The sequence below is a fragment of the Carettochelys insculpta genome, chromosome 8, assembly GCF_033958435.1.
Source record: "Carettochelys insculpta isolate YL-2023 chromosome 8, ASM3395843v1, whole genome shotgun sequence".
In the NCBI taxonomy this organism is placed as follows: Eukaryota; Metazoa; Chordata; order Testudines; family Carettochelyidae; genus Carettochelys; species Carettochelys insculpta.
Window position 1 is genome coordinate 37,872,110 of NC_134144.1, and position 27,663 is coordinate 37,899,772.

Here is a 27,663-nt window from a genome sequence, read left to right on the forward strand (position 1 = left end):
AAATGATTCCTGATTTTTTAAAAAAAAATGGGATGAGGGTTGTGAATAATATAAGGACTGTATCTGAAAACACAGACATATGTTCCTTGCCTTGCTTGCAACCTAAAATATTACATTAGGGAGCCTGAGAAAGGGAAAGTGCAACTGATTACAAGCAGTCATGAAACTGGTGATTGCTTAAAAGTAAATTAGACTTTTTTAAAACAATTCTTCATTTTAATAATGTGAATTATTATTAATCACCAAAATTGGCTTTCTGAAGATATCTGTATAAATATACCTGAGCATAGAGACTATGAATCAGGCCTGTAGGCAAGGGTTGTGTGTGAAAGATGCAAATACACCTGCTCCCCGCCATGTCCAATTCTGCTTTCCTCTTCCCTGCTGTGCTGTTCGGGGGAACATGCAGGGCATGGGGGGGAACCCAAAGCACCCTCATAACTGTAGTTCCTTGGCCAGCTTCCTGCCTAGGACACTGGCCCTGAAGCAGGGAAGGGACTACATTTCCCAGTGCACCCCTTGGCTGCCAGCGATGGGAAAGGTAGGAGGACAAGGGAATAGTGTTTGTCATTTTTGATATTACAGCAAGATCCCAGAGGGTAATTTCTATAAAACTTTTATTACTGTACCAATTTTTAATATATCATAACAAAATCATTTTACCAGTCACTATTCCTGCTCAGACTTTTCTTATGCACACTCAATACATAACTGTTTTGAACACATTTATCAGTTAAAAAAAATTGTGGTCTGTAAATACATAGGGATGTGAACACAGGCAAAACAAAATATTATTTAGCGACTGATAAAACATTCACTTTATTCACCTGGGGCTAGTTAAGGCATTTTAAAATGTATTGTTTTAACCTCATTATTTTCTTTCACAATAACAACAACCAAACTTGCAGATGAATAGAGCCATGGTGTCAACTCTTAGTCGTAGCCACTCTGATGCTGAGCTGCATTTGAAGTCTCTTCAGACTGCCAAGGTGGCAGATTCTTGTTTAATTTACATTTTTGCAGTGACTGACTCTTTGTAATTAGATATACTGAGCTGATGTTGTTGTGCAGCAATTCTCTTTGAAATTAATTTAAAATATAGCAAGCTTGCAGGTCTGTCCCAAATTATCCAAAACTTCTGTCTTAGAACAACACAAAGTCATTTGGGTAGGTAGCTGCACTAATTCTGATATTTGTCTGTACTGATACTAGAACACATTTATTGACTGATGGTCCTGCTACACCCCAGCCTCCTGATGAGGTGTGGGGTGGGGAGCAAAGGGGGCAATTTTCCCCAGATGTGACATTTCAAAGGGGTCCAGGGCTTCGGCTGCTTCCTTTGCCAAGCATTAGCCAGAGCTCTGTGGCCCCTTGAATTGCTGCAGCAGTGAGGGAGCTGGGGGCCCAGCGCTGCATGCTGGGTGGTGCTGAGGGCAGAATGCTCTAGGTCCCTCCCTTCTGCTCTTAGTCCTGCCTCTTCCAAGGCACAGAGCCAGGCCCCCTCCCATCTCACCCTGGGGCCCACGGCACCTCTCAGTCCTGCCGACTACACCTTTGCAGTTGTTTTCAGTGTGAGCAGCTCTGGGTCCTTTCTGCAGAGTAGTAAATGCTAAATTTTTAATGGTACCTATCCTCTGTGTTACTGAAAGAGCAAACTTCCATGAAACAGCTTCATTGTACTGGTCATTCCTCATCCTGGTCTTCTGTTAAATGCATTTCATCCACTTCCATTTTCATTCTTTCCTTAGATACGATAAAAACCTAGTGTTTGCCCAGCGCTGGGGAATTAGAAAAGGGATGATCATGGGATTCTTCACTGGCTTCATCTGGTTCATAATCTTCCTGTGTTACGCATTAGCTTTTTGGTATGGCTCAAAACTTGTCCTTGACGATGATGAGTATTCACCTGGGACGCTCTTACAGGTACTGGTTATAATACTTGTCCCTTTATATCTGACAATTTTTCAGAACTGTCCCTCAAATGTACATGAGTTGTCACCAGCTTTCAGTGCGGTGAATACTGTCTGGCCATGCTTTCCTTTTCTGCTCTTTGCTTTTGTTGTTACCAAAAGTTCCATCTTCTCCTCTACTCCAGGATTCAGCTGCTAGTTCTGTCGGCAGACTTCAAACTCTGGTTTCTGCGGTAGTGTGTTGGAAGTATGTTGTACCAACTTTTATGCAGAGCTGTTAGGTAGAGCAGAATGGCTGTTCTAGACACCAGTGGTTTATACGTTATAGAACCTGAATCCTTAGATATTTTAATTATTCTCTACTGCTGCCAGATGGCCCTCAGATGGAAAAACCTGGAATTACCCTTGGCACTAGCAGGTCAAAGCAGTGATAAATCATGCCAGAGATGTTCTTGACTTGTATCCAATAACTTGTAGTTCCACACGCCCACCTGGCAAATGGCAGCAATCTTGGAGCTGACAAACTGCAGCCATCATTGGAAGGGCCTATCTCCAACGCTGCCTTTATTGTCTCTGCTCTCTTTCAGTTTCCAATTATCTTTCTTTTGCTTCAGCTGTCTCAGCACTCTAAACATACGCACCCGGGCTGCAAACATGCTTTCCTTGGCGATGGGGCGGTTGTGCTGCAGTGAACACCATCTGATTAATTCAATAGGGGTTAACCAAGCAATATTTCCCCTTGTTATAATGAAAACAACTGGGCCTGGTTCCCTCTTCCTTACTCTGATTTCACAGCAGCGTGGCTTGGATGAGTTCAGTGGGGTCAGTTATAATAATATGAATGAGAGGACAATCTGACCGGTGTGTTTTTCCTTCTCTCCAGGCAGTAGGGCTTCGCTGCCACACCCTGCCAGCCTCTCTTTTACAGAGGGATGCCTGTCTGTTGTTCTCAGAAGGCCACCTGAGTCCGTGACTGCTTCTTAGCAGAATTCCACAGGCATTCCCCAAACCAATGTAAACGCTCACACATAATACTCTTCGCATTTTCCATTTGTTTCTAAGCTGATCCGCCATGATAAAGCAAAAAGATGGGCCAAAATCAAAGAGCCTATGCCAGCCTTTCATTCTGTGCTATATCAAGCTACCACCTGAGTGCAGGCCTGCCGACAGGGTGGGTGGGGGCAAGGGGGCTGATGTGTCCAGGTCCGGCATTTCAAAGCGGCCCGAAGCTCCAGCCGCTGCCAAAGTAGTGCAACTCTGAGGGAGCAGGGAGGGGTGGGGCTCAATGCCCTAAGCCCCGCCCCTTCTGCCCATGGCCCCATCTGTTCCATAGCTGGGGAGCTGGGCTCTCCTCCCACTGTGCCCGCAGGCCCGCAGCAGCTATCGACGCTGCTGCCTCAGTGATAATCGTGAAAAAGGGATGGCAAAATCAAAGTAAATTCTAAGCGAAAACTGAATTCTAATGAGGACAACATGGAAAACACTTGCCAGGTTAATATTACATAGATTAAATTACATCCCAGTTCCTTGAAATAAAAACAGCTGAGTAATTATTATACTAATGTTCAGGAGGGTGTGTGTAATTATATAATGAAGAAGCCTTCCCTCTCCTGGATCTTTGGTCCCAGCACTCTATTCCTTGAGTTCCCTACCCTTGATTAGACTGACTGACACTATCAGACTTGGGAGCCTATAGTCAGGCATATAAATGTGCTTATTTGCACCTTAATAAAAGTGGTTTAATTTTCAGAGTGGCTGAGTAGTCACAGCTCCCAGTGAGGTCAAATTCTGGCAAATGCTTTTAGCATTCTGGCCTCCTCCCCAGCTTTCCTATTTCCCTGTTGAGCTCTTGGGGTATAGCTACACAGCAGAGTTATTTCAAAACAGCAGCTGCTTTTGTGAAATAATTATGTGAGTGTCTGTAGGCTACCATTATTTTGAAATACTTTCCAAATAGTGGCTGTCTTATTTCTAAATAGGCAAAACTCATTCCACGAGGAATAGCACCTATTTTAAAAAAGGTATTTGAACTAGGGGCTGTGGAGACAGGGAATAGAGCCTATTTCAAATTAAGCCACAGTGTGTCCAATGGCTCTATTCCAAAATAGGCTCTATGGCTATGTCTCCACTTGCATTCCTCTTTCGAAAGAGGAATGCAAATGAGGGAAATAAAAATGCAAATGAGGCACTGATTTACATATCTTGCACATCATTTGTATAATCTCTTTTCGGAAGAGATTCTTTTGAAAGAAAAAAAGCAGTGTAGACAGGGGTCTTTCGAAAATAAACCCCATCTTTGAAAGAACCCTTCTTCCTGAAATAAAAGAGGAAGGACGCTTTCGAAGATGAGGTTTAGGTTTAAGACCTATATGGCTTTTCCTTCGAAAGAAGTGCTTTCAAAAGACTATGAAATTGAGGCATCAGATATGTAAATCTTCACCTCATTTGCATTTTGATTCCCCTCATTTGCATGTCTCTTTTGAAAGAAGAATGCAAGTGTAGACACAGCCTGTATAGCTGCTCTAGTTTGAAATAGGTGAAATGCCTTTGGGCTATGTCTACACTAGCCCAAAACTTCGAAATGGCCATGCAAATGGCCATTTCAAAGTTTACTAATGAAGCGCTGAAATACATATTCAGCGCCTCATTAGAATGCTGGCAGCCGCGGCACTTCGAAATTGACGTGGCTCGCCACCACGCGGCTCGTCCAGACGGGGCTCCTTTTTGAAAGGAACCCACCAACTTCAAAATCCCCTTATTCCTAACAGCAGATGGAATAAGGTGATTTTGAAGTTGCCAGGGTCCTTTAAAAAAGGAGCCCCGTCTGGACGAGCCACGTGGTGGCGAGCCACGTCAATTTCGAAGTGCCACAGCTGCCGGCATTCTAATGAGGCGCTGAATATGTATTTCAGCGCTTCATTAGTAAACTTTGAAATGGCCATTTGCATGGCCATTTCGAAGTTTTGGGCTAGTGTAGACACAGCCTTGGTGTGTAGTGGTGTTATTTCAGAATAAGCTATTCCGGAATACCTTTTCCTACTGCTGTGTAGACATAGCTTTGGAGTGCATTGTCCTCAGTCCATCTGGATATGGCTCCTGCTGGTTGAGCTATCTAGTGATCCCTTCAGGAGGAGAGGCTGCCCGAGGAGCATGACATTTCTTCAGATCCCATGCCAGCTCCCCTCTTGTGCTCCCCTGACTTGGTTCAAAAGCAGAAGATCCTGGGATCTTCAGAAAGGGGTGATCAGCAAGTGATTCCTTCCCTGGGTTCTTGGCTAGAGCGGAGAAGAATGGGCAGGGGTGGGGTGGGTGGATACTGAAGCATTCATTTGGAAAACTGGAGGAACAATGTGGAGCTGCTGCAGAAGTGGAGCTGAGGCGTCCACAAGTACAGCACCTAGGAAGTGGTACAGCACTCTGTGCCCTGTCCCTTCCCTCACTTGCTCAGTTCAAGCACTGACAGGTGGCTCTGATGGCATAGGCACAACTGCTGTGGTTCACTTTTACATAGGGAGGGAACTCTCGGGGAGACCGGATCCTGCCTTTGTAGTAAGCTTTGCAGGTCTGATGTACAGGAAAGCCTTGAACTGCGCGATTTTGAGTTGCACTTAACTTATTACCACGAGTTAAGCACAACTCAGAATCTCACTTTCCCCAGCCCTGGTTCAAACCCCACCCTGCCCTGCACGGCTCTGGTTCACCCCCCGGCTCCCCGCCCCATTCACCACCCGCACATGGCTCCAGCTCATGCCCCACCCTCGCGCCTGGCTCTGGCTCTGGCTCACCACCCCTCATGTGTGGCTTCAGTTCAACCCACCCTCACTCCGGTTCAAACCCCCTGGATATGGCTCCTGTTCAAACTCGCCGTGGCCCAGCTCACCACCCCTGCACATGGGTCTAGCTCAATGCCCCCATGGCCCAGTTCAACCGCCCCCTCTGCTCTTGGCTCCACCTCAACTCCACGCTGCCATCCCCCTGCAGCCCTAATTCACCTCAGGCTTAACCCCTCCAAGCCCCTCTCCCAGGGCCGCAACCCATTGCCAGGCTTAACCCGCCCCAACTGCCTCCCCCAACCCAGGACTTACCTTGCTGATGCTTCCCCAGGCGCAGAACGTGTGTTCCGTGGATGGAAAAAGCTGTTCCCTGACATTCAAAATCTGAGTTACCCGAGGGTGTGTGGGAACAAGACACTACTGCATGTAGAGCCATCAGTCCCATGCTACCAGCAACATACTTTAACCACAGCATATTTTAAAGCTGCTGATCAGGAATAAAGCCAAATAGTACAATGCATTTAAAACAAGGGCACAATCACTGGATCATCCTATATGTTTCAATTATTGGCACATCTCTCCTGCTCGCTGGCCTCAAACATGCCTAGAAGGCTCAGCCCCTAGCTAGTTACTATGCAGGTTCTGTATCAGACTGTTTTCTGTGCTCTCATGAAAAAATTAACTTAAAGCAATCAATATCCTACCCTGCTTTTTCAGGTTTTCTTTGGAGTCTTAATAGGTGCTTTAAGTCTGGGTCAGGCTTCTCCTTGTTTGGAGGCCTTTGCCACTGGCCGTGGAGCTGCCACTGTCATCTTTGAGACAATAGATAATGTAAGTAGAGAATTCCTAAGCTCTTTCAGCCTGCTATGAAAAATTAGCTATCAATGAGCCCCAAGCAGCATAGGCTTTTATTAAGCATGTAAATGAAGGTATTTAAGGAAGAACTGGCTGGACAACAGACAGCTGCAATTCATAAAGCGAGTATCAAATTAATATCTTTAAATGTGTTCTCTAGTAATACTCAAGCTTTTACCAAACACTGAGGCTACGTCTACACGTGCACCCAACTTCGAAATAGCTTATTTCGATGTTGCGACATCGAAATAGGCTATTTCGATGAATAACGTCTACACGTCCTCCAGGGCTGGCAACGTCGATGTTCAACTTCGACGTTGCTCAGCCCAACATCGAAATAGGCACAGCGAGGGAACGTCTACACGCCAAAGTAGCACACATCGAAATAAGGGAGCCAGGCACAGCTGCAGACAGGGTCACGGGGCGGACTCAACAGCAAGTCGCTCCCTTAAAGGGCCCCTCTCAGACACACTTTCATTAAACAGTGCAAGATACACAGAGCCAACAACTAGCTGCAGACCCTGTATATGCAGCATGGACCCCCAGCTGCAGCAGCAGCAGCCAGAAGCCCTGGGCTAAGGGCTGCTGCCCACGGTGACCACAGAGCCCCGCAAGGGCTGGAGAGAGAGTATCTCTCAACCCCCCAGCTGATGGCCGCCATGGAGGACCCCGCTATTTCGATGTTGCGGGACGCGGATCGTCTACACTGTCCCTACTTCGACGTTGAACGTCGAAGTAGGGCGCTATTCCCATCCGCTCATGGGGTTAGCGACTTCGACGTCTCGCCGCCTAACGTCGATTTCAACTTCGAAATAGCGCCCAACACGTGTAGACGTGACGGGCGCTATTTCGAAGTTACTGCCGCTACTTCGAAGTAGCGTGCACGTGTAGACGCAGCCTGAGACTTAATGCTTAGATCTCATAAGTGATCTCCCTAATGATCAGCTATGAATTAAGGCTAAATGCATGGAAAAAGGTATTGATATTTGTACCACAGCCAAACTCCAGGAAATACCTAGCACCAAATCTCCACCTGATATAGCACCACTGATGTGATAGAGCTATACAGATGACACAGCTGCAGCTCCTTCTCCCAAAGTCCATCTATGGCTGTGGCTACACTTGCATTCCTCTTTGAAAGACGCCTGCAAATGAGGGAAATCGAAAATGCAAATAAGGTGCAGCTTTTCCTATCTGGCGCCTCATTTGCATAGTCTTCTTTCGAAATAGCTTCTTTCGGACGAAGAAAACCAGTGTAGACACTGCTCTTTCGAAAGTGAATCCCATCTTCGAAAGAATCCTTCCCATAAAAAAGGGAAGAAGGGCTGTGTCTACACTAGCCCCAAACTTCGAAATGGCCACGCAAAAGAGGAGTGCAAGCGTAGACACAGTGTAGATGAGAACAAAAACCATCCCAAAGGCACTGAGCTTTTAGCCAAGTTGTTAGATGACATTGTGACACTTATAGGGGGAATAAGCTGGATAAACAGCTGTCTATTTGTCATAGCCTGAATGTTCACCACTAAACTATGATTTCATAAAGCCATGGGATCTCCAGCCCCTTGCTCTAGTCTCAGACTGATGCAATTCCATTACCTTTAATGAGGTTACACCTAATTTATGCCTCTGTACAAGAGTGAAGAGTCAGGCAAATGGTACTTGTTGCCTGATGTGCCTGCTGACTGGGAGAAAATCTTCTGTGGGTTTTTCTGGCTGTGACCCTATTTAATATTTTTCATGTTGTTATGCTATCGTGTTATTAATTAACTTGAGTCTAATAGACAGTGAACTTACTTGTAAGTTAAACCATTGTATGCAATGACTTTTCCTTTTTTTTTCCTCTGTGATAAAGCCACAATATTCCTTATATTTTGCCATTACAAACACCCAGCTTTTCTGATGGATTGTTCCAAGTGACATAACAGACAGCGAACACAGAAGTCATTTCTCTTCCCAACTTTCCTCACCATTGACAACCACATTGTCATTCAGCCTGCAGCAGATTCTGTACTGCTTTGAAGTATAGCCCAGAGCAGCTCAAACTGAAGTGTGGCTGTTTTGTATGTTGGAGGGAATTCTGTATCTAATGCAGCGTCTCGGTTGTTTAACAACAAGTAAATAACATGACAAATTCTCCTTTAGGAACCTACCATCGACTGCATGTCAGAAGAGGGCTACAAGCTGGAAGCAGTAAGAGGTGAAATTGAATTCCATAATGTAACCTTCCATTATCCATCCAGGCCCGAAGTAAAGGTAATTTCTTACCACTTTTCTTTTGAATAATTTGCTGTAACTAACCAGATTGTGCTATTATGCTGTGAAGTTTTCCATTTCCAATGAATCCATTGCCATGAAAATTCTTTTCTGTGGACAGCAGGCCTGATGATGGAGGGGAGGCCAAAGGGGGCAGTTGCTTTGGGGCCTGGAGCATCAAAGGGGCCTAGTGGTGGTGGCCAGAGCCCTGGGGCCCTTTCAATTGCCACTGGAGTGCCAAAGTGCCACGTGGCTCTGAGGACTTGGGGGTGTGGGAACTGTGGTCTGGGTGGTGCTAAGCGCTGACTGCCCTCAGCCCTACTCCTTCCTCCCTTAGCCCTACCCCTTCTGGGGATGTGGAGCTGCCCCCACCCCCCACCACTTGCTCCAGGGCCCATGGTGCCTGTTGGCCTCACTGATAGACTGTGACCTCACAAAAATTCATTAGTGTTCATCTGCATACCCTTGATATCATAGATTCATAGGAATGTAAGTTGGATGGAACTTCAGAAAGTCACATAGTCCAGTGTTTCTTAAACTTTTTGGGCCCTCAGAACACCAAACAATAATATTTTTATGAGGAACACCTATGAAAATGTTCTTCAAAAATTGTTGTCAGATTAAAATAAAAGCCAGACAGCAACATATACAGCAAAAACAAAAGGAAATAATTTAATCAGGTATCATACAACAAAGTAATAACATTGTATCTGGTTTTAATAACAGAAAATATATACTTTTAGCATATGATACCAAACATTTGTGACCCATCTGCAAGTTGTTCACGGAACATAATTTAAGAAACACTGATCTAGTCTATCCCCTTGTGCTGAAGCAAGAACAAGGAAATTTATACCATCCCTGGCAGGTATTTGTTCATCCTGTTTTTAAAAACCTCCAATGATAGGGGTTCCACAACTTCCCTTGGAAGCTTTTTCCAGAACTCAACTACCCTTCTAGTTAGATGGTTTCCCCTCACAGCTGTCCTAAATATTCCTACCTCCAGATTAAGACCATTACTTTTTGTCCTCTCTTCATTGGACAGAGAGGAACTGATTGTTATCTTCATAACAGTCCTTAACATAATTGAAGACCGTTATCAAGTCCCCCATGAATTTTTGTTTCAAAAAAACCAAACATTCTTAGTTCCCCCTGAGGTCAGGTTTTCTAAACATTTTTTTCATTTTTGTTGCTCTTATGTGGACTGTCAGTGGTTTGTCCACCTCTTTCTTAAAATGTGCTACCAGAACTGGACACAGTATCTCTTGTGCTTTTAGATTTTGGATAATCTCAGCATGGTCATTAAATCAGGGGAAACAACTGCCTTTGTTGGACCCAGCGGAGCAGGGAAAAGCACCACAGTGCAGCTCATCCAGAGGTTCTATGACCCTACTGAAGGCATGGTGAGTGTCTCACTCCAGCAGGGTTTCTCTAACCCCATGGTGTCCAACCAGTTCTGAGGCAGTAGCCACAGTGAACTAGCCATTTTATTCTGAAAATATATTTATTGTTCAAGGCAGCTAGCCACACTCAACTGGCCAAATAGCCACTTGTGGCTATTGGCAAGCAGGTTGGACACCAAAGCTCTACACATATTCACTAAGGCTGTAAAGCGATTAAAAACAATTAATCAAGATTAATTGTGAAGCTGCTAGGCTTGTCCCGTGTCTGCAGGGCTGCCCCCAGCTGGGTTCTGTGGCCAGGGCTGCTACTGGGGCTCTGTGTCCCATCTGCTTGCACCTGTGGGGCTACTGGGGTTGCCCCGCCTGGGGTCCCTGGCCGAGGGCAGCCCCACTGCTGGGAGCTAGCTGGGACACGGAACCCAGGTAGGTGTTAATTAACACTTGTTAAGGCCTGCAGTTAATGAGTGTTAATTTTGTTCATGCGCTAAGTCTGCCCTGCATTAATCACAGGTGTTAATGCATATTGACAGCCCTAATATTCACTTGGAAGGGTATGGTTCTTTTTCCTCGGAGATGGGAAGCAGGATTCTGTGATGGAGGAAGTGAGCAGGATGCCTTGTTTAGTTCTGTTCTAGGCTCTCCTGAATGATATAAGCAGCAACATTGATGGGAAAGAAAAGAAGATCTTAATGAGGATAAAATATCAAATAAAAATTAAATGATAATTTCAGTGGGAATTGTACTTATGCTTATGAAGGTGGTATCGAGGCGCGCAAATCCAGAAGTGACAAACAGCCTGAGAAATGTGGCACAGAGCACTTAACCATTACCCTGTAATATTGCTACAGTATATGCTGAATGGATTAGCTATGCTTTATTACCAACAGCAGAAAAGTGTAATCTGTAAACCGTTTTATTTCATTTAAATGTGGCTTCACAGAATAAATCACATACAGGTCATTTCAGAGCAACTGTAAGAATCAATGGATGAGTGAAATAGAAACAGTCTCACTTGGAATTCATTCATATAAAAATCAGTCATATTATGGTGATCTTTCATAACTTCCTACTGTCCTAGTCAGAACACTCTCTATATTCAAATCACACCTTTCACCTGAGGCTCTGAATGCATTACAAATGGAGCAGGATGAAAATTACAAGGAAAAATCCTGGTGCGAATGTTTGGTTTCTTCAGTTAGTTTCAGAAAATGTTTATGAACAATGTCTGGTTTTGAACATTCTCATTTTCAAAAAAATTTGTTATTTTCATTATTCTTTCTTTCTTTCTTCCATTTTGTCAGTAAAGAAAGAAAGAGGAAAGGAAAAATGGGGAAAAGAGAGCAGGGGAGAAAATGTAGACTTGAAAAACAGAATACCCATACATTTTCATTTTCCACTCTTGTGTAAGAAACTAAACAAAACAAAACAAAATAACTGTGATTTTTTTTAATCTCATTTTTAAAAAAAAAAAATCCATTTTCTAGAGCCCAAAACCAAATCAGCTGAAATATTTCCACTAGTTCAATTACAAACACCAAGCTGTATTTTAGAGGTAGCCATGTTAGTCTGTTTCATCAAAAACAACAAGGAGTCCTGTGGTACCTTAAAGACTAACAAATTTATCTGGGCATACGTTTTCATAGGCTAGAATACAGTTTGTCAGATACCTCCCTGAGCTATAGTTATTAGAAATCGAAGCAAATGCAATAAAATGTTATTTTTGGGGGAAAAAATCATTCTGAATTAGGACGAAAAGTCAAATATGAAATTTGTCACATGAAGGGATTTATCTTGATAAATACACAGATTATAAAGTTGTGGGGACTGCTGTGATCATAAAGTCTTGTTAGAGGTAAGTTTACCATCTGCCCCATTTTTCCTAGGACAGTTCCTTGTTTAAGCTGTCTCACAGCCATCCCAACTTTTTTCAGAAACTGGGCTAATTATCCCTTATTTTGTGGGGCTTCTATTCCTTGGCACTTGGTGTCTTGAGGCGGCCTCCCCCACTGCCAGGAAGCTACTCCATTGGAGGACTTCCCCATTCCCAGGCATCCCACAGAGGACCTCTTCATTCCCTGACAGTTCCCCTGCTGGGAGGCTGTGGAGCCCCCATCTTCCACTCCCCCCTCATCAGAAGGCTCTGGAGCTCCCATCCCTGGTGCCCAACTGTGGGGCAGCTGCCCCCTTCTCTGAGGCGCCCTGCAATGGAACAACAGCCAGTGTCCCGTATTTGCCATTAGGCAATTTGGTCACCTTAGTTACAGGATTTTTGGTTTCTGTTTGAGCATTTTGTCAAGCATCCACTCTTGAGTACATTTACATGATACTGTACTGTATAGCAAACATCGCTGCTTATGTCGCTGAGGAGTGAGGGGAAGCAGTCATATTCTTGCAGGGTTGTGCTTAGTGTTATTTTTGACTGTATTCTCTGAAGTCCAGATAAGGCTGATATTAATCTCTCTCCTCCCAGAATGACTCTGGAGTAGCTTAGTTTGTGCCTGAAGAGTTACAGCCGCCTCTTCACTTTTAACTGGCATTCTTCTATAGGTTACCCTGGATGGCCATGACATCTGCTCCCTTAACATTCAGTGGTTGCGCTCACTGATTGGCATTGTTGAACAAGAACCAGTCCTATTTGCTACTACAATTGCTGAGAACATTCGCTATGGCCGAGATGACGCTACTATGGAAGATATAATCAAAGCAGCTAAAGAAGCCAATGCCTACAACTTCATAATGGAGCTGCCAATGGTAACTTGTGCCTGTTAAAGTATTTCATCAGAACTTGATGAATAGTGGGAAAATTTCTCTTCCTCTCTGTCTGTAACCATGACCAGGACTGGAGAATGGCAAAACATACTCCCTATCTTTCAAAAAGGGAAAAAAGAGAACCCAGGGTATTATGAGCCAGTCAGCCTAGCTTTGGTATATGGAAAGATCCTGGAACAAATGATTAAGTAATCAACTTATAACCACGTAGAAGATAATAAGGTATCAGGAATAGTGAACAATGGATTTATCAAGAACAGATTATACTGGATCAATCTAATTTCCTTCTTTGACAGGGTTATTGGCATAGTAGATGGTGGGTAAAGTGTGAACATGATATATTTGATATTTAGTAAGGCTTTTGACATTGTTCCACATGACATTTTCATAAGGCAACTGGGGAAATGTGGTCCAGATAAAATTACTATATGGTGGGTGCAAAACTGCTTGGAAGAGCATACTGAAAAAGTATCTAGGAATGGTTCACTGTCAAACTGGGGAAAAGTATTTAGTGGCATCCTACAGGGTTTAGTCCTGGATCTGGTGCTATTCAATGTTTTCATGAATGACATGGGTAGTGGAGCAAAGAGTATGCTTATATCATTTGCAGAAGACAAATTACATAAGCAAGCTCTTTGAAAACAAGATTAGAATTCAAAACAATCTTGACAAATAGGAGAATTCTTGCAAAATCAACTGAATAAACTTCGATAGAGACAAGTGCAAAGAACTACATTTAAGAATTAAAGACCAATCGCACAATTACAAAATTTGGAATAACTGGTTAGACAAGAGTGATGCTGAAGGGATTTGGGGGTTATAGTGGATCACAGATTGAATCTGATTCAGAAATGTGATATGGGTGCAAAAAAGGCTGCTATAATTGTGGGATATGTTAACAGGAGTGTTGTACGTCTGACATGGGAGGCAACTGCCTTAGGGCTAATCCATATTTACCAGAAGATTGCCATGTTGCAGTCAATCTTCCGGCATTTGATTTTGCCACATCTATTAAGACGTGGCAAAATAGACTTCTCTGGGCTCAGCCATCAGCCTCTGTTGGCGTGAGCCTAAAGCAACCCAGACTACGCTGGACAAGAAAGCTGATTCTGATACCTCGATTCGAGCTACATTAATGGCATAGCTAAAATTGCGTATTGGAAATTGACTTTCTTCCCTGGTGTAGATCTTCCCACATTCTACTTGATTCTGGTAAGCAGTCAGCTGCAGTACTGTGTCCAGTTATATCAGTATTGATATCAATGGGAGCAGAATAGAATTATTTGTTATTTATTCAATTTTTCTCTTCCTCACAGCAATTTGACACCCTTGTTGGAGAGAGCGGAAGCCAGATGAGTGGAGGTCAGAAACAAAGGATAGCTATTGCTCGAGCCCTTGTCCGAAACCCTAAAATCCTGCTACTCGATATGGCTACATCAGCACTGGACAATGAAAGTGAATCTATTGTCCAAAGAGCACTTCACAAGGTTTGATATGTTGTATCAGTAGTGAGTATTAATGGGACAGAAATACATTTTCAAAGAACTGAGTGGCAGGGTCTTTTGTATCATTGTTTGATCTTTTTAAAGAGTCTCAGAAGGGACTAAATTTGCTATCAACATTTTAAATCTAACTGAAATATTAAAATATCTGTACACCTGTGGACAAATGTTCTATTAATTCTTTACATTAACATTCCAAAATGGGCATTTGAAATTATATACAATAAGAATGATTTTATACAGAGATGTTAGTCATTGCCCACAGACTGTCAATATGAAAATCCAAGATAGTGCACCCAAACCTGAAGATCACTTAAGTTACTAGGAAACTTCTTCCAGAAAGCTAATACGATGGTGCTGGAGTCCAGAACATCCCTACGGAGGAAATACTTATGCTTTTAGGAGGACTCTGTTCAAGAAACTCATCCAGAACAAATATTTTCATCCATTCTTCTCTTGTCCAGTTTTGGCTTCCTTTAGTCCCTGATATCTAAAAAGACAAAAGAGTAACTCAGCAAGTTAACTCTTGCTTGCTGATTATACTGGTTCTCCAGATCGTCACAGAGCCTCCTTTCTCTTCTCTACTTCAGAGTTCAAGTTCTGCAGTTTCTGGAGGTAGAGAGTACCTGAGGGACAGCTTGAAGAGGCATGTTATTTATATCTTTCGTCAGTTGAATATAAGGGAGCTGTGTGTGTCTAGAGATCTGTGTGTGACTTCTGTCAACTTCTGCTTTAAAAAGTTCTGTGGTGCACAGATACTATGGTGATGTGCGCCCTTTACACACCCAGGTGGATTGGCTACATGTGAGGCACATTTCATACAGTGGCTCTGAGAAGGCAGTAAATTCCAAGAGCATGAGTTACTTTGGCAAGTGATCCCTTTTACTCAGGGCATGCTCATTCTTGAAACCAGAGAGTTCTATATGCACTGTAACTCCAGCTTAATTTTATAACCTTGAACCTTCCAATTACCATTCAAATGACCATTCTTTGCCCTCAGAAGTACCACCTTAGGTAATAATTATTGATATAGCACTGCTAATGTGTACGGTGCTCTACAATACTTGCAGAAGAACTTACAGTCTACAGGCAATGTCATGGGAGGTGCTGAGATCTGTAGAGGCTTGATCCAAAGCCAATTTAAGTCAGTCTTTGACTTCATTGGACTTCAGATCATGCTCCAGGTGCTCAGCTCAGCCCCTCTCAGAGCATCAGGTGGCTGGCCTAACAATGTTGTTTTCCTCTCTCCCCACATCCCTGTCTCTCTCAGGCTCGCCTGGGGCACACCGCCATCTCAATAGCTCACCGTCTGTCCACAGTCAAAGCTGCAGATGTCATCATTGGGTTTGAGCATGGAAGGGCTGTCGAGAGAGGAACACATGAGGAGCTACTGGAAAGGAAGGGGGTGTATTTCACACTGGTGACCTTGCAAACCCAAGGAGACAAGGCACTTACTGAAACAGTAGTGGAAAGCAAGTGTTTTACGTTATTTTTAAGAAATTAAGTTACATCTCACCAAACACAGAGAATCCATGTTGTTAGTTCTCCTGTGGTTTTTCTGAAGGATGAATTTTAGTATCCACAAAAGTGATATACCGATAGCACTGGTCAAAATGTATTTTTTGCACCTGTATGCTGAACAACCTTCCTCACTTAGATCTGTGAACGTATGTCATTTTTCCGCTGCAATTCCCTGGTATTTTATATCTCCTTTACTACTGCCAGTTTAGCAATGTTGTGTTGAAAAAACAGACACATTGTGGAATGTACTGAGGCCACCCCATCTGTTTTTCTAGTGACTGAAGGCAGAAGTAAAAACCTAATATAATGACCTGTTGCATTTTCTACCATTTAACAAGTTGTAATACCAAATGTTTAGAACACCCTAAATAGCTACACCTGGAGTTTCAAAATATAATTGTTACTGGATTCATATTAAATTTACTTAACTTTTCTAAGGTATGTTTTACATTAATTTATATTTGACATATTAATCTAAGGCATAGTGGCAAAGATGAATTACATTTCTTGATAATGTAGTCTAGGAAATATTCCAGCTTTGAACTTGGAATATTTTTCTGGTTTGCAAATAAACAATTGGTTTAGTGCAATTTCAATACAAAGTAAGGAGCTTCTAACGTAATATTTTACAATTGCAGAAAATAACCTGGTTGTCAAGCCACATCTTAAGAAAGGCCCGTCCTTTAGCCGTGGGAGCTATCGAGACAGCTTGCGGTAAGCCTTTAAACCACTGACACCTCTTGATACATTTCTAGACATTTCCATTCTTTAGTGACTTTCTAAATCACCTGGGGCTGAAGCTCTACTGCCATGGATGGTACAGAACATGGGAAGAGAATCCTGCAAAAACTTTTGATAAAGCACAGATGCTTGGCAGGCCTGGCAATATAGAAACTGTATTAAGCCATCCAAGCCCATGAAGTTACTGAAAAGACTCCTACAGTTAGTCTCTTTCCACCCTACATGCACTCTAATCTTATGCCCCTCTGCTCAAAGGGTACGGGAATTCGAAGAAAACTGCAGGAGGCCAGAGGCGAATTGTCATACCTCTCTGATCTCCTTACTAAGGCACAAGTCAAGTATTATTCCTGCTTTACAACAGTATGGATGTTTCTAAACAAGGCAGTTCAGAAGATGGTAATGAGGTGCTGACATGAATATGCAGCGCCTCATAGAATAATGGCAGACGCGCATGATTTGAAAGTGCCATTTTCAAAAAACATGCCACCTGTGCAGACAGGGGCCTTTCAAAAGGAACCCCCTGACTTCGAAAGCCCCTTCTTCCTAAAACCAAACACGGGTGGCGTGCGTTCTGACAGCGGCACTTTCGAATCACGTGCAGCTGCCATTATGCTAACGAGGCCATGCATATTCACGTCAGTGCGTCATTAGCATCTTGCAAACTGCCTCGTTAACATGGAGGGGCCTATGCAGAAAGAGCCTACATGGCTAAATCTACCCTAGAGAGATCTTTCGAAAGGAGCTCTTCTGGAAGATCTCTTCTGAAAGAACTTCTTTCAAAAGAGCGCATCCACACACAAAAAAGCAGATCAAAAGAGTGATCTGCTCTTTCAAAAGAGAGCACCCACACAGCCCCCCAACTGTCTTCAAAGAACAGGCCGGGGATCAAAAAATCAGGTGCCATGAGGACTGTTCTTTTGGAAGAAGGGCCCTGAGGCATGTCTATATACATTTTCTTTCAAATAAAGCTTTTGAAAGAAGGTGTTTTTCCTGAAAAAGGAAAGGAAGAGGGCTTTCGAAAGTAGCACCCCGTTCTTTCAATTTATTTTCAAAAGACTCCTTTTTGTGTGTATACACTCCATGGGTCTATCAAAAGAGCCCCCTTCTTTCGAAAAATCTTTTGAAAGAACTTGCTAGTGTAGACACAGCCCATGAAGCAATTGTGTAGCACTAATAACTTACTCTCATGTACTCGGCAGCAGACTTTGGTTTATGCAAGTGCAGGATCAGGGGCTTTAATATGTGTAATCATTTAGACTATTAAAGCCATCTCTCCTATCTTACACACTTGGATGACTGATACAGATAGCCACTGTGTTGAAGATAGAGGACCAAATTTTGCCTTGTGCTGCACAGGTAATGGAAGATGATATATGCTACCTTTTTGCCCCACACCAAAAGTAGTCAGGATTTTGGCGTAATGTTTTCATATATATGTACATGTCCATATGCATATTCATACAGTTTGCCGTAGTTAAATCAATCTAATAATTCGAAAAACATTACTTAGTGTGGAAGGTATTGGACAATGCGGGAAAGCTGGACATTCTGGCTCAGAAAATACATCTTAATGTTAACGTTCAAGAGCATTTTTGTTACCAGTTCTAGCCAGAATCAAGCTTTAAGGATTATAATCAACGGGCCAGATCCTGAGAGAAGCAACCAGTCCCAAATTCCATCTAACTCCATGGGATTCATGGGTGCTCAGCTGCTAATTTAGAAAAAGATTGCAAAGAAACTGATACTCCTCTTTTCTGCTTTGCAATCAAATTATTTATAAAAATGAGAGCAGGGTCTGCTTGGATTTCACAGCTCATTTCGGTCACTGTGAAATCTTCTGTGCAACAAATTTTATTTATTTTAGGCAGCATTGATTCAGACAATGCTGCCAAACCAGCCAGTATAGACCAGGGCATCATACTGTCATGGGTATGTGGAAAATTACAGTATGTTATTGAGTGCTCATGCTCCTGTTCTGTGCCTTTGGAGTACACAGCTGCTATGTTGTGACTGGGGGCCCTGTGGTGAAATTGAATAGTGTACTCCGAGGGAGCAGGAAACCCTGACTTTTTTGTAACCTTGGCAAAGATATTGCAAGTTGAACAGGAAACAGCCAACCACAATTTCCCTAATTTCCCAACAACTACAAGCTGTTTTTTTTCAGATCTAATAGGACACAGTATGGTATATAAGTCTGAATGGAAAGATCTGTTCCTACCAGGGAATTCATCCTTCCCATAGATTAGGATTGCCTTTTTTACTGCTCTCTTCTCCACTCTTTGGCTTTTGTGGACACAAAATGTGCAGGATTCCTCAGCTTTGCTTCAACAAGCTCTGGTGTCACGGCCCGATATTAGTTGCAATAAAAACTAACCCAGTTTTCACAGCCTATATTGTGTCATTCAGCCCATGAGGCACAGACCTTTTCACTCTTCCATTTCGCAGAGCTTCAATTCGGCAGCGTTCCAGGTCTCAGCTCTCTGATATGGTACCCAGTCATCCGTTATCAGCTGCAGGAGACCAGTCAGAGGCTTCGTATCAAACGCATCAATATGAAGAAGGCACATCCGTGCAAAAGGTCAGACGTCATCATTCATGCTTAGGTTGCCAATAGATAGGGCGTGGATTTACAGTTTTTGCCCCTGATAATAAATGTTACCACTATAGGTGGTTTTGGAGAGATATCATCTTTCATGTGCCCTTTTCTTATTTTTAAACAATATGCAGGCCTCGACTCTCTATGACCTAAGTGCTGCATTGGGTAGCACCTACTATGTATATACCTGAGCACAGAGTAAGTCTATAGAATTGGGTGGAAGTGAGGTTGAAGTGAACATACAAATGCAGGGACAGGTTACGTGAGAGGAAATGCTCATTTTATCGGCTATAACAGTTGCTCAGAAATAGAAATTGCACTGCTTGTTCATTTGTGGAGCCAGTCCCCATATCCTCTGTGGACCCATGGTAGTCCTTAGAGAGTGTAACTGGGGCTTTATTTTGAGGCCACTGAAGTAAATGTGAGAGTGCTGGTGACTTCACTGGGCTTTGAATCAGTTTTCTGGGGTGGTTCAGCTGCATGGAGGATGGGGCGGGATGTATTTCAATGGGCCGTTTAGCACTAACTAGTTAGTAACATGCACAGTGGTTATTTACAAACCTCCTTAAAGCTCCCAGCTTCAATTCCTAGCACTTCATCAGCTCCGTGCAGGGCAGTGCAGGAAGTGGTCCTGTTGCTGCCAGCACCATGCCAGGGTAAACAAAGGACTCCAGTGCTCAGGACTGTGGCTCTGGCACCTTTGGTTTTCATCATCCCACAAGGAAAAAGCCGACCATTCTTCTTCCCCTGCTCCTACATATTTCTGGCAAAACAAAAAAGTACAAAAAGGTACAGTTGCATTAACAGAAGATGAAATAAATGAGCAGGGCTCCACACAGTAGGTGTTCCAATAGCCATTCTCTCCTAAATCAAAGATGGAGGTAACGAATCATTTGACTATGAATCTTTGCACTTACTAGAGGTAATTATGGGCATTCTTGCATGTGATGTAAGGACAATTCACCTAACAGGAGGTGAAATTAGTGTACAACTCTGTGGCCTCCCTTTTATTCTCATTGTAATGGATGCCTAGTCATCTCCCATACACCAGGGACTCAATGTGTGCAACTGCAGTGTTTTGAAGTACTACTTAAGAATTTGCCATGAACAATACAATACATCACCTTCTGAGGAAATGGCAAACTCAGTAATGGCTCGTGCAGCCCTAGAGGGAGGGAGGACAAGGTGACCTGCCTGAATTGCAGCAGCTGGAAGTATAAGGCCAGCATAGGGAAGCAGCAAGTATAAAACTCTTCTTGATCCAGGTGTAATGACACTGGAATCTCAGATGTCACCCAAGGGATCCACGTCCCAGTGTCTTCTGAGGTGCTGGATGGAAAGTGCTTGGTGGCACTCCTGTGGCAGCAGGCCCCACCAGGGAGTTCAGGAGCATAAAGCACTCTTTTGCAAGGACAATGGGAAATAAAGGAACTCCCACCCTGCACTTTTTCTTACGGCCACTGAGGCCCTAAGTGTTCCAATGATACAGTTAAGAGACACGCTAACTTTTTACTACTGAATAGTGAGAGGCAGGGAGACATTCCAATAAAGCCTTTGAAATACACGCTTGAAAGAAAATGTGTAACATAGAAATGATGTATAGTAACAGAGAGGAAGCCGTGCTAGTCTATATACTATCAAACCAAAAAGCAGTCAAGTAGCACTTTAAAGACTAGCCACATAGTTTATTAGGTGAGCTTTCGTGGGACAGACCCACTTCTTCAGACCATAGCCAGACCAGAACAGACTCAATATTTAAGGTACAGAGACCCAAAAACAGTAAGCAAGGAGGACAAATCAGAAAAAGATAATCAAGGTGAGCAAATCAGAGAGTGGAGGGGTGGGGGCGGGAGGTCAAGAATTAGATTAAGCCAATACTATGGTCTGAAGAAGTGGGTCTGTCCCACGAAAACTCACCTAATAAACTATTTTTCTAGTCTTTAAAGTGCTATTTGATTGCTTTTTTGTTTTGATAGAAATGATGTGTCCGTGTCCCTTTTACTGCTTCCCCCAAAAGAAGTTCAGCTTGCTTTTCAACCTTTATGGCATGACATTTTTCTCAGCGAGTTGAGCTTCTCTTGAGCGCTGAAGCCTGTGAAACCATGTGGCAGTTTCAAGCCAGATCTATGAGTGGATGGCTCAGCTGCGAACACGTTTTTTTCTCCCTCTTGGCTCTACTTTCAGAACTAAGAGAATCTAGGAAGACCCAGGCAATGGAGGCCTTGGCTCCATCATATACGCTTATAAATTGTAGCTCTGAGAGACACAGTTGTCTGGTGATCTGAATACAGAGAGTAAAATTATGCTCCCAAGAGCCATAAAAGCCCCTGTGTGGTGCTTACTAACTCCCACATAGTAGTAGGGCATGAGCTGCCTGGGTGGCACTGTCCCTCTCCCTTGCAGGATAGGGATATCTCTGCATACAGCCAGCATTTCCATGGGTTATGGGGAGTATGCAGGCTGGGGCTGGGAGAGGTGGCTGCATGATCGGTAGGTGCAGGGGCTACACTTCATTCCAACACCAGCTTTTCAAAGATTGCCTGGGAAATACTCCTGTGTGCAGTATGGAGGTGTTGCTTGGCAGCCTGCTCAGAAGCAACCTGTGATGCCACATTTGTAAGAACACCATTTTTCTGTATTATTTTTAAAATCTGACTATGGTGAAGTAACATGCTGAAGTTGCAGTGCCTGGAAGTTCTCTGCAGATGTGCTGTCTGCGGGCCTGAATAGGATAGCATGGGGTAGGAAGTGGAGCTCACTGAAACTGTACTGATGTGGGGAGATGAATCTCTTCTGGGTGTCATAATGGGAATATTTATGTTTCATAAATCAAATATATTTTGTTAGCAGATGTTTGAGGAGGAAGAAGAGGAGGTGGAGCCTGCGCCAGTCACCAGGATTTTGAAATATAATGCTCCAGAGTGGCCATATATGGTGTTTGGATCTGTTGGTGCCGCTGTGAATGGGGCAGTCAGTCCCCTTTATGCTCTATTGTTCAGTCAGATTCTTGCAGTAAGTCATGCTAATATTTTAAAATCCATACAGTAGTGTTGGCTTTTCCTCTTACACCGTTAGAGCTTACAGCAGGCAAAAATGGGAGAACAAACTGAGCCAGGAACTATGGACTCAGCACTGACTTTGTCATCTTGGCAAGTCTTTTAACATCTCCACCTCATTTTCCTAGTCTAGCAAGTGGGGTAACCCTTCTTTCCAACCAGAGCAGGGTGATCTGATGAGTCAGACACTGTTACTTCTCTTTCTACATAGCTTCTCATGGCACGCCCATCAACTCAGTTTGTAAGCACCTTGCAGAACCACAGTAAGCCCTGTGACTAACATCTGTCCAGTGTGGTTCCTTCTTTCTGTCATCCTCTCCCCAAGGGGAAAGAAATGTGTGCCGTGTAATGTAATGTATCAGTAGCTTGGGGTGTTTTGTGTGCACATATGCTGCTTTGTGTTCACTTTAGATGTGGAGTAGTCAAAGACGTACACCGTACACTTGGGACAGGAGATGGTGAGGTTTGTTATGGCTCCTGAAGGAGTTTGTTCCACTGCCTTGGGCCAGCCCCCCAAGAAAGCATGTCTCCTGCACAGATGATCTTGTTTTTTAATTAACTTCAGATGAAGAAAGCTAGTTCCCAGAGCAGATGTAACAATTAACATATGAGCTGTTCTCATACTTGCGGTATTATGTGCTGGTTACAGGTACAAAATGCCTATTTTTATGAGCCATTTTCATCCCATTTATATGAAGCTTAGACATATATTATGTGCTTAGAATGTTATGTAGTGCAAGGATACAGAAAAGGACTAGCATTAAGAGTAATTAGATCTGTGTTCTAATCTAGACTCAGTGGGGGACACCATTTTTTGAGTCACTGAGTTCAGCTCCTTCTGTCTCATTCATCTCAGGTATAACACTAGACTAAATCTTATTGGGAAACAGATGCTAAATCCTAAATTTTATCTTTCCAGTTACATAAATTGCAAATATTTCCCAAAGTCACTCACAACTGGAGAAATTAGAGATAAAACGAGCTATAGAGAGGATGGAAAGGTTGCATCCAGGGAACAAGAACACCAGCAGATGCATTCTTGTATACTATGCTCATATTATGATGGATTAGTAAGAAGAGATGATATAAAACTGTGGTGTAATTTTTTTTAAATAAACAAAGTTAAGTTTGGCCAAGCAATACACTCTACTATTGAAGCACAGACATCTGGAGTGGACTTTAATCTCTCACCAATCAATGAATCATTCTTTTGGATTTTGCAGGGTTTAGTTTGTTGCCAGGGAGCTGATATTGAAAGTTTAACATTATGTTGAAGGGGCCCAGCCAGGGCCCAGTTTCTTCCAACCAATATTTTTTATAGAACACGGCTGACCTATAAATTCATTAGCATGACCTTTTAAGACTAAGGCTTAAATGTATTTTGTGGTATTATATTGGTTGCATTTGTAACTAAGAAAAAAATATTCCAGCAGTCCTTTTTATTGTCAGTTATTTAGTTGCAAGAATTTAGGACAGTGTAAATATAAGTCTTAAAGGTCAAATCTGCAACCTATTTTTAACTGCTCTCAAGAGCTAAACATGTCACTTGCCAAGAGGACTGTCAGATGTATAGTGATTGTATTTGTGAAACCCAGTTAGAATATTAGAACTGCTGTCAATTTAGCAGAGAAGTCCAAACACAAGCTGCTGCTAATACCCATGAGCTGTAAAATAAGCGGCTGGTAGGTATTCAAAATGACAGTAAGTCCTATGAACTGGAACTGCTAAAAGATTGAACAATTACCTCCTTGGCAATCAGTTTAATGGCAGTAGATAAAAAGAACAGACATAAAGAGAGGAGATAAAAGATCAACATTTGGAAAGGAAAACTATTCCTAATTGGAGCTCTGGGCTTGTTCTTCAAATGAATTCTTTTCCTTACTCAGATTGCCAAGAGAATGGCTTATTTTCACATTGGTTCAACAACGTGTGGGGACCTATGGTCTCCCTTTGAAGCACACCTATATCTCCCATTTGCAGCACCAATGAAAGCAGTTCATGTGTACCAAAGGGCGATTGTCTTGTTTTGCAAGTATGTATTTGGCACATAAGTACTTGATTTTGTACTTCCCAATGAACCAACAGTTGTCAGAGATGTTATGGGTGTTAAAGGAGTTGCTCTCTTGCTGCTTTACAGAAAGTAGAGAGTAATTGAGTCCACTAATCTTTTCCACAGGCTTGTGACTTCAGCCAGCATTCTCTGGCTCAGTATCAGAACCCTTAACTCTTTTTTTGAGCGTGGTAGTGGGGGAATTGTTTTGTCTGTAATTTGCTATGTGCAGCAAACAGTGACTGCACATAATATCTTGTGTGTCTATTTTTATTCTCATTAACCTTACAGCAAGCCTTCACCAGGAAGAAAAGGCCAGACTTAGTTTAATAGGGTGACCACCCATCCTGTATTGGGGACGGTCCTGTATTTGGGATGCCAAAAAGGTGTCCCAACTTTTTTTCAAAAGGGACTCATTGTCCCGTATTTGACCCCCACCCCCTCAGCCTTGAGGAAGCAGTGGGAGTGTGGGCAGCTGCTGCTTCCTCAGATCTCCCAAGGAGGCTGGCAGATGTGACTTCCCTGGGGCTCCTGGGGAGTGCTGGCAGCTGCCACCTCCTTCCCAGCTTCCCAGGGCTTGCAGGAGCCATCCCTCCCCCCATATCTCCCTGTCCTGTATTTGTAATTTAGGAAAATAAGAACTGCCACACTAATCTTAACAGGGCCATCCAATAGCCTGTCACTTCCAGTGGCCATTTCCAGGTGCTTTAGAGAAAAGAGTAAAACCCACCTAAAGGGTAACTATTCCAAGGGAAAATTTCTTCCACCATTGAAGCTGTTTTTCTCCCCAGTAGCAATTGATGTTTACGATTTTGTGGATAATTTCAAGAACAGGAAAGGTGAAAATAGGCACCTTTGTCACATATCAGAGTATGCTGAAGGATTCTGGATTATGTGCAAGACAACAGAAGGCCACCAATGCGGCATTCAGTGAACATCTTTCAAACAGCTAGAGGACACTGATTTTGCTGACGATGTCTCCCTCCTTTCACACTGACATGAAAGCATGGAAGAGAAGGTTGCAATGCTAGACAAAACTGCCTCAGTGACTGGACTGAGTATCAACAAGAGAAAGACCAAGACATTGAGTATCAAGCAGTCCAACAACAAAACCATCACACTGAGCAGGGATGACCTGGAAGATGTGGAGCAGTTCACCTACTTGGTGAGTATTATGGGCAGAGATGGAGAACCAGAGAAGAATATCAATGCCAGGATAGGGAAAGCAACAGCTGTATGCAAGACTCTTCTCCTCATATGGAGCTCACAAATAGTATCTGTGAAACTACAGATCTTCAGCAGAAATGTGAAGAATGTGCTCTTGTATGATGTGAGACCTGGCATCCTAAAAAGTCTTCAAATCACAAGCTACAAACATTCATAAACAGAGGCCTGAGGTACATCCTTCACATCAAATGGCAAGACTTGGTCACAAAAGGAGGTTTGGAACAGAGCAGGACAAGAACCACTTGACGTTCAAATCAAGAGAAGAAAGTGGAAATGGGTTGGCCACACTCTCAGAAAACCATCATCCAGCATAGTCCGTCAAGCTTTCCAATGGAATCTGCAAGGAAAAGGCTAAAGAGGAAGATCTTGAACAACGTGGAAGAGATCTACGGAGATTAAAGGACAACAACTGGGGTACTTCTTGAGTCAGACAGAACTTTTGTCTCACGACAGAGAGAGGTTGAGGAGACTTGTAGATGACTTATGCTCCACCTGGAGTACAAGGGTTTAAGTCTTCTTGTTAATTGGATACAGTGTAGTAGCTGTAGAGCACAAATGATAGAATACCCTGAAGCTCAAGACTGATATTTATGAGTTTACAAGAATACAATAAGGTTCATTCACTTTTGCTCTTGTTATACGGAGAGATGATCTTGAACTAGAATACTGAATCTAACCCCCTGATCTTGCAGAAGATCTGGATCTGGATTTGGACCCATGCTTTGTGGCTGAGGTCCATCTCAACAAAGTACATTTGAAGTAGAACTTATTTCAGAGCATAATCTGTTTCTTCTCTTTACATCTCAGGTTTTTCACTTATTATATTTGAAAGTTTGACTCTTCACAAGCAGATTGTAATAAGAAACCGGAAGCTGTGACTGTAAATAAATGCAACAAAACTCAGACACTAAAACACTTGCATATTTATAAGGCAGTATTGTGCTTTAATCTTGTATAAATCAACACAAATAAAATAAAACCCGGGCACTGAAAGTATGGTGTTATGCACCTGTATTTCTCCTGTGAAACTCACAGGAAGCCAGACCACATGAGTTTTCCAAAGGTTAGCCCACACCACAGTACACACAGTCCTGAAGACAGAACAGAATACAGGTTGGACCTCCATGGTCTGGCACCCTTGGGACCTGACTGCTCACAAACAAAGGAATTTGCCAGGCCAGGGGACATCCCCTGCCACAAACCACAACCAACCCCTAATCCCTCTCCCCACCCACTGCCAACCTTGACTCTGCCCTGGCTGGCCCACACTAGTGCCAGCCCTGGCCTCGCTGCTGCTGGCTGCAGCCCTGCTGCAGCTCTGACCCTAGCCCTGCTGTTACTGGTCATGGCTCCAGCTCCAGCTCCAGCTGCTGGCCTCTGGCTCCAGACCTGCTGCCGCCACCTCTGGCCCCAGCCACACATCTAGATGCTGGCTCTGGCTCCTGCTGATGCTGCTGCTGGCTTCGGTACAGCACTCTTTGGTCCAGGAATATTCATGGTCCTGCTGGACCAGAGATGTTGCCAGACAAGAGAGTGCCAGTTTTAGAAGTACAACCGTATTAATAAAAACATGAGCTATGCAGTGAAATGAAATCCACATCTATTGAAAAATTTAAAAGATTCTAAACAAGTGATTAAACTTTCTCTAGTATATTTAGACTGATTTATTTATATCGATGCCCTATAGCTCCAATTCTGCATGAAATAATCAAGTAATAAAGACTGGTTGAGTTTTTAATTTAGAGTACACCAATCAGGATCCCAGAATCTTATAAAGTCAGTGTAACCCTTCTATTAATGCCAGGTGCCTGACATAAGGGCCGGGTTCAGCTCCTAGGGGTTTCCTGTCAAGGATACAACCAACCGGCTCGAGCCCCGGCCCAGTGGCCTGGGACAATCTCACCCCACTTGCTGGGTGCCGGTAAGGCAGTCCCACCCCCCGGCAAGCACAGAGTCTAAGATAGAAACATCTTATTTAATGACAATAACCTACCCCAAGTTTACTGT

General features: G+C 43.2%; 1 protein-coding gene across 1 annotated transcript in view; it reads left to right on the top strand.

The window, feature by feature from the left end:
* Positions 1-27,663, top strand: part of ABCB11 (ATP binding cassette subfamily B member 11) — a 63,846-nt gene that overhangs the window by 20,175 nt on the left and 16,008 nt on the right. The window contains exons 9-18 of the mRNA XM_075000643.1: positions 1,749-1,923; positions 6,401-6,514; positions 8,681-8,791; positions 10,069-10,194; positions 12,742-12,945; positions 14,280-14,450; positions 15,736-15,937; positions 16,625-16,700; positions 19,173-19,305; positions 22,171-22,335. Coding sequence (XP_074856744.1) covers positions 1,749-1,923; positions 6,401-6,514; positions 8,681-8,791; positions 10,069-10,194; positions 12,742-12,945; positions 14,280-14,450; positions 15,736-15,937; positions 16,625-16,700; positions 19,173-19,305; positions 22,171-22,335 — 1,477 coding nt within the window. The remainder of the gene's footprint in view (positions 1-1,748; positions 1,924-6,400; positions 6,515-8,680; positions 8,792-10,068; positions 10,195-12,741; positions 12,946-14,279; positions 14,451-15,735; positions 15,938-16,624; positions 16,701-19,172; positions 19,306-22,170; positions 22,336-27,663) is intronic.